General features: G+C 39.1%; 1 protein-coding gene across 1 annotated transcript in view; it reads right to left on the bottom strand.

Moving 5' to 3' along the window:
• The window catches only part of kcnj3a (potassium inwardly rectifying channel subfamily J member 3a), a 57,342-nt gene extending 50,298 nt beyond the window's left edge, over window positions 1-7,044 (bottom strand). Inside the window, exons 1-3 of the mRNA XM_007253484.4 lie at window positions 6,750-7,044; window positions 5,839-6,528; window positions 1,991-2,207 (exon numbers count right to left, since the gene is read on the bottom strand). Of these exons, the coding sequence (XP_007253546.1) occupies window positions 1,991-2,207; window positions 5,839-6,522 (901 nt within the window). The 5' untranslated portion in view covers window positions 6,523-6,528; window positions 6,750-7,044. The remainder of the gene's footprint in view (window positions 1-1,990; window positions 2,208-5,838; window positions 6,529-6,749) is intronic.
• Window positions 7,045-7,822: the final 778 nt, after the last annotated feature.

Here is a 7,822-nt window from a genome sequence, read left to right on the forward strand (position 1 = left end):
CTAGCCAGAAACTACAGAATATTCAGAAGCAGTTTAAAGCAAGAAAGGGCAGTGTCAAACTCCATACACAGCATTACCATAGCAGCTTTCCTCTCTGGTCCAATTAAAACCCATCCCGACATTTAGGCTGACTATTCTTTGACACCAAAACAGACCACCAACCGACCTTAGGGAAGTTAAATCAAGGGATGTGTATATGGGTGTGCATACTTTACACTGAAACGTTCTTTCTGTCTGATCTTCAGTGGGCAGTAAACGCATACACTTAATCAACCGACTTCTTTCACTGTAGCTGAAGCTATTTTAATAACTTAGTCATTTATTTGTCTTTAAAAAGTTCCAGACACTCCAGTTTTAGTGCCAGATTTATCAGAACGTAACAAATGAAATGTACCTCTCTCCACCCCCCCACACCAAATGTTCACTCTCTCAAGATTTTCACTTTGTATTCTCTGCCACACTGACAGACTCCAAAATCAAAGCTCCACTAAAATATATATACAGCTCTGAAAAATATTAAGAGACGACATCAGTTTCTAAATCAGTTTCTCTGATTTTGCTATTTATAGTTATATGTTTGAGTAAAATAAACATTGTTGTTTTATTCTATAGGTTACAGACAACATTTCTCCAAAATTCCTAATAAAAATAAAGTCATTTAGAGCATTTATTTGCAGAAAATATGAAATGGCTGAAAAAAACAAAAAAGATGCAGAGCTTTCAGACCTCAAAAAACGCAAAAAGAGTTTATATTATTTGGTTTCTGCTCTGATTATATTCCAGAGATTTTCAATTTGGTAAAATTAAATAAATTCATCATTTTTAAGTGGTCTATATAACAACAGCAGGTTAATACACTATGGGGCTGTTACCCAGACAAGGTAAAAGCATATTCTTGGACTACACAGCATTCTGAATGAAGATTTTCCATTAAAAGGAAGGGAAAAGGTCTAAGACTACACTGATATTCAAGGTTGTGAACATCTAATAAAGCAGATAAAGATAAAATTGAGCAGATAACGATTAACCTATTGGCACTAGATAATATGGGCTAATGGGGTAAAAAGCCCACCCAGCATTGAGCTGTGCAGAACTGTAACTTTGTTCTTGTGAATGATCATGCTCCAGCTAATACTTTCGGAATGAGTATGAGTTGGGATGAGTTGAGGATGGGGTGGGTCATCCAACAACAACCTGACCTCATTAATGTTCTTCAATGAATGCAATCCTCACAAGTCCTAACAGCAATTCTCCAAAATCTATTTGAAAGCTTTACCTTGACAGTACAGCCAGTTAGTTCAGTAAAAGCAGGATAAACCCCTTAACATTTTAAAACCCTTGAGCAGGTGTCCGTATACTTTGTCCATATAATGTAGTTATGCGGATGCTATTCCTAATTGTTTGCCTTTCCAAGTGTTAGTGCTATTTACTTGCATGTTTATATTTAGTACAGGTAATGACAGTAAATGAAAGTGCTACTAAATACACAACTGGTTCTGTCAAAATACATTACACTACAAAGAGAGAAAGTCCTTAGTTACAAAAGAGAGAGAGAGAGAGAGGTACACAGAATCTCTGATTATCTCTGAAAAGAGAAATATAGGCCTGCCTTCCAATTCAAATGCAACATTTTATTCTACACCCAATATTCACCACAACAGGCTTTGTATTTTTTTATTTTTTCCAAGGGTTGGTAGAAGCAGGCCTGTGGCAAGATATGGCCTTATTTATGAACCGTTTCATATATCAGTTTTATCCTCTGTTAAACAGGCCTACATAGCCATCAAGGTGTTGCATGTTTACCGCTGGTCCTAAATAAAACGTTTAGACCAGTGCTTTAATCACACTGATCAATACAATTACCTATCTGTTTCGCCACACTTATTCCCACCGGTCAGTCATGACTTCATCATGCTTTGTGTAAAAAAAAGTTTCCAAAACAGCTTTTATTTAAAAAAAGAGTTTCCAGCTACAGGAGAAGACTGCTTACCTGTCGTTTCCACAATTCCCTCCAGAATTACCACTATTTCAAACTGCTCCGTGTGCATGGAGCGCTGGGACAGCTCATAGAAAGGGCTTTTGCTGTCGATCACGTGGCAGATGGTGAGCGGCGACACGAGGAAGAGCTGATCAGCTCCAGTACTGAAACCAACGTCCAGCTCAAGCTGATCCAGAGGCAGGAACTCACCCTCGGGCGTCTGCCGAGACTAGGATGGAAAGAGAAGAGAGAGAAAGAAAGATGGATGGTGCAGAGAGAGGGAGACACAAGAAGAGAGAAGACAAGAAAGATTTAACGACAGAAAAAGGACAGAGGGAAAAAACAGGTGTACAGACAGTTATGAAGAAGAAAAAGGGGAAAAAAGGTTTCTTTCTGTTTCTGTTATGCTTTGGCACAACTGTACCAAAATACTGCCTTGTTGAACTTGAACTGAACTGAGAGAGAGGAGAAATTAAGAACCATAGAGAAAGCAGGAGAGAGGGAGAGATAGAGGAAGAGAGAAAGGGGCCAATCAGTTAACAGGGAGGAATGAGAAAACACACGTACAGGCACATCTCACATCTCTACCTTGTTTAATCAGGGAATGATGACAAAACAATAAAGTTATCAAGCTAGAAAAGATGATGTGGGGCCGGACAGGCCATGACTCGAATGTACATATAAAGAAATATGATTAAAAAAAACTAATTTAACAAATAAAATGAGTTTCTCCTTATAATATTAGCTAGGCATTGTCTCTCCTAAATGTGGTAAAATCCAGTGAGCGTACATACATTTAGAACAATCCATAACCTAAGATTTAATACTCCACAAAGGCCATTAGACTAAATAGCCTTTATCCAATCTAAAGCTGATAAGAGAAGCAGCAGTTAGCGTTGGCTGAGTTGATTACGAGAGATTAGCTATGCTGCCACATCAGCAACAGAATTCAGGGCCCACTGGGATAAACTTACTTAAAGAATCAATATGTATTATATTTTACCTATACTTCAGCACATATTGTTCTTATAAATATAAAAAGATATAAAGATATGTTCTTAGTAATATTTAGTAAAGTAAAAAAACATTATGCATCTACATACTGTTACACATTTATTTATATAATCAAGTTCTGCTGTTACTACGTAACTAGCTGTATTAGTTAACACTTTCAGTTTAGCTACGATAACTAAACAATACCATAGCCAGACAGTTTAGATACCGATCAGTACATTCAGTATTTGGATGATCATTTTAAACAACATTATTTTATTATATGTATGTATATTTGTTACAATGAATTATCTCCTGAGTAATTGTAACTTTTTCCTACTCAAAAAAAAATGTCTTACAATAAATTATTTCTTCTAATAATGGCCAACTGTGTTAGCACTTTTCAAGTTGGTGGCATGCCAATAAGAAACTTTGGTTTAGTCTATTTTAATAGTTTACTCTCATCCACATTGAAAAATGATCTACTGATTCTTTGACTTTATAATGATCATTTTTGCTCAAATTACTTGGCTCTTTGTTAATTTTTTTTTTAGTTTACAGTAAACAAAGTCAGGTTATCTTTTTAAGAATGTCGCTTACGGTACCATTTTACCCCATTTAAATAAATAAATCTGCGTTTCATTGAGCAAGAAAAACGGAGTAAAGCTAACCTAACTAGCTACATGATCTGTGTGCTAACTAGTTAGATAGCTAACATGTTTTGTTTGCTAGCTGGCTAGTTAACCTAACTAACACTTGCTAAAACAAGGAAGCTAAAACAGGAAAACAATTTTTTGGTGGGCCGTGTTACAATACAATTCATTATAGGCAGTATTTTGAAATGGTAAAACTGTAGGTTACCACAGGATCACATGATATTTACTAAAAGTTAATGAGCTCACAATTCCTGGGTATTGGTACCATAGGATACATTTAGCTAACAGCTATATCATACAAACCTGACGCATTCTAGCTGCATTCACATACTCGTCAGTTGTTATGTTTCCCTGAGTGTAAATTCCTTAACCCCACTTGGTCGTGATTTTTTTTTTTGTATTTTAGATAAAATATCAAACAAATTATATGCTTTTTATATGTGATTTCTAAATGTAACACAATTTTTAGAAATCTCCAAACAACATATGTTATTTGGCATAAAATAAATATACGTTGTTTGGAGAGGTCTAAAAATTGTGTTACTACTGGAATTCACATATAAATCCGTTACCATTGTTTATATGCTCTGTGGACATAGGAAAACATTTATGTCATAACTCAGTCAGTAAGTGCTGCATCGAAAATTTCTTGAGGAAATCTTTTAAATTTAAGGATCGCACTACAAAATTACAACACTATTAGTGATACTAAAACACTGTTTTATTGCATGACTTTTTGCAGAAGAAAGTTTAAGTGTTGTCTGATGCGGGAGCTGACGTGTTTTTAATTTTCTTAATGCAACTGGCAGGGAGAGAAAGAAATTTCCACAATATGTGGAAATGGCTGATTTGGAGCAATGGCTGCAACTTTAGCTAGCTAGCTAGTTTTAGGTACACTGTTAGCTATTTAGTTAACTAACTAGCGAACACGTGCTGCTTCTGTTAAGCAGGTTCTATTAAAATCACCAAACTGTATTTACACATCGTATCTTATGAATTTTATGAATAAAGGTATCATTTTAAATATTTTTACTTTAAAAAGGGTGTAGTCTATGTAAGGAACATTTCTGGTTATTAAATAGCTAGCTAAGTTAGCTTAGGTTAGCTATATAAAGTATTAATAACTGTCATATAGCACTTTTTAATGCATGTAAATCCCATTTTGCTTCTAATTAGCTGGTAAAAATAGATTATATGTGTGGAGCCAAGCTGATGCATGGCCAGGACTTATTAAAACATGGGAATGAGACAATTAAGTTGTGGGAACGAGATAATTGAGTCCTGGCTATATAAGTCATGCCCACAACTTCATTACTTATTCCTCTCACCTTTATAAGAAGTCCCAACCATGTCTTAATAAATCATGGCCACAGGGTTTTTTTTTTTTTTTTTACCATAATGTCACCTTAGCCCTTTATAGCATGATTTTAATATTTCATATATTCCACTTCTTCTTAAAAGAGCTTGGAGGGTCCTTTTCATATATCCATAATAAGATAATAAGAACCACTGCTTTCCATATAATGTAACTGTATATCATCACTGTCCAATGAAAAACCAATAAAACATTTCCACCTTTTGTATGATTCTTAGCTTACTACATAATTTAAACAAACTGTTTCTTACACTGTGTCAACATTTCTTGATGAACAGACATGTAAAAAATACTTCAAAATTATCTGAAATAAACTCTTTTTACTTTTTACATAAACTTCCATTAAAGGGTGCTGTTTTGGAGATACTTGTTTTTCATTCATCGGACAGTAAAGATATTGTTGCCCTGAGACAAAAAAAAAAAAAAAAAACACTGTTTTAGTAAGAAAATTAAAAGAAAAAGGTTTGATTATAACATTAAAACACATATAAAAAGTATTGCCTGAAAGCAACACCATGCCAAAGAGGGTTAGGGGCTTCGTTAGTAATGGCTTTAAGTCTTCTTTGTGATTAAAATGCTTTAGGTAATTATGTATTATGCAAAAGTTAGCTGTCAGGTCCTTGGTACTGTGTGCCACTAAAAGAACCCCAGACTTCCTGGGGTTTAGAAGCGCTGTTATTACGAGTTAAAAGACCTTTAATCTGATTATTTCACTACAGGTGGCTGTAAAAAGCCATTTTTCCACACAGTTCGCTGAACTTTAAGTCCCTCGTGAGGGAGGAAACTAGCTAAAGGTGCTGTGCTGCAGCGGCCACTCTTAACCAGCGTGAACTTACTTTGAGCAGCTTGCAGCGGATCTGCGCGGAGACCATGTGGCTGTTCCTCAGGTTGCCCACCCTGAACATGAGGGTGAGCTTGCCGTCCCGCATGGAGATGGCCGCGTGCTCGCTGAACATCAGCGTCTCCGCGCGCTTCTTGGGCTGCGACATCTTAATGAACATGCAGCCGATGAGGAAGGCGTCCACGATGGAGCCCAGGATGGACTGGAAGAGGAAGAGGATGATGCCCTCGGGGCACTTGTCCGTGATGTAGCGGTAGCCGTAGCCGATGGTGGCCTCGGTCTCGATGAAGAAGAGGAAGGCTGAGGGAAAGTTGTGCACGTTGGCCACGCACGGCGTGTACTTGTCGTCGTGGTGCTCGCGGTTCAAGTCGCCCCGCGCGTAGGCGATCACCCACCACATGGAGGCCATGAAGAGCCAGGCCACCGTGTAGGTGAGGATGAAGATGAACAGGTTCCAGCGCCATTTCAGGTCCACCAGCGTGGTGAAGAGGTCGGACAGGTAGCGGCTCGTCTCTCCGCCCAGGTTGCCGTGCTGCACGTTGCAGCGGCCGTTCTTGTCCACGAAGCGCTGCCGCTTGCGCTTCTTCTCCGGAGCGGGCTGCTGGAAGCCGGAGCCGCCGGAGGACGAGGTGGTCACTATCTGGTAGTCGTCCCCGAATTTCTTCCGAAGTGCGGACATAATAGGCTGCGGGGCAGAGTTACACACAGAGAGAGACAGGTGAGACTACAGCACTGCTCAACTGAAGGCATTTACAGAAACACAGAGACAAAACACAGAGAGAGAGATCTGACTGTAAACAATAGAGCCGGACTCTCTCCGTATAACAGAGAAAAAAGAGCTGTATGTGTTTCAGCGCTGTTTAAACTGGAAATAAAAAAGAAAAGAAGGAAAAGAGTCAGTCTTACCTGTGTATGACCATACGGATCCTCTCCCTCCTCTCACAGAGCGGCTAAAGGGAAGGTAAATATTTACTAGCTGATTAAAAATGGATTGCGATGCATGTCTGTTCATCAGAAACCATCAGAACAGCGGAGCTGACTGAAAAAAAAACAGAGAGGGAGAGAGAGCAACTACTCTCCAACCGACCGACTGACTGCTGCTGCTGTACATCTCTCTCTCTCTCTCTCTCTCTCTCTCTCTCTCTCTCTCTGTGCTGGAGTCTCTCTCTCTCTCTCTGTGCTGGAGTCTCTCTCTCTCTCTCTCTCTCTCTGGTGGAGTCTCTCTCTCTCTCTGTGCTGGAGTCTCTCTCTCTCTCTCTGGTGGAGTCTCTCGGTGGAGTCACTCTCTTTCCTCTCTCTCTATGGAGAAATCACTCTCTTTTTCTATCCATTTCAGTGCCTCTCTCTTTCTGGTGGAGTCACTCTATCTGTTTCAGAGTCTCTCTCCTCTCTTATGGAGTCACTCTCTCTTTCCTCTCATTCTATGGTGGAATCGCTCTCTTTTTCAATCTATCAATTTCAGTGCCTCTCTCTTTCTGATGGATTTTCTCTCTATCTATTTCAGAGTCTCTCTCTCTCTCTCTCTCTCTCTCTCTCTCTCTCTCTGGTGGAGTCACTCTCTCTTTCCTCTTGTGTTGGTGGAGTCACTCTCCACTCTCTCTTTCTCTTTCTTTTTCAGTGCCTCTCTCTCTTTCTCTCACTCACTCACTCACTTACTTACTTCCTCAGTCTCTTTTGTGGAGTCTCTCTTTTTCTCTCTCTTTCGGGTGGAGTTTCTCTCCCCTGTCTCTTTCTTTTTTATCTGTTTCAGTGCCTCTCTCTCTATGGTGGAGTCACTCTCTCATTCCTCTCTCTCTTTCTTTATCCGTTTTAGTGCTTCCCTCTTTTTTTCTCACTCTCTCTCTCTTGTGGAGTCTTTCTCTCTTTCCTCTCTTTCTGGTGGAGTTTCTCTTCCTTTTTCTACCTGTTTCAGCACCTCTCTCTCTCTTTAGGATTCACTCTCTCTTTCCTCTCTGTATGGTGGAGTCTCTCTACCCTCT

This window comes from Astyanax mexicanus, chromosome 11 (genome assembly GCF_023375975.1).
Source record: "Astyanax mexicanus isolate ESR-SI-001 chromosome 11, AstMex3_surface, whole genome shotgun sequence".
Taxonomy (NCBI): Eukaryota; Metazoa; Chordata; class Actinopteri; order Characiformes; family Acestrorhamphidae; genus Astyanax; species Astyanax mexicanus.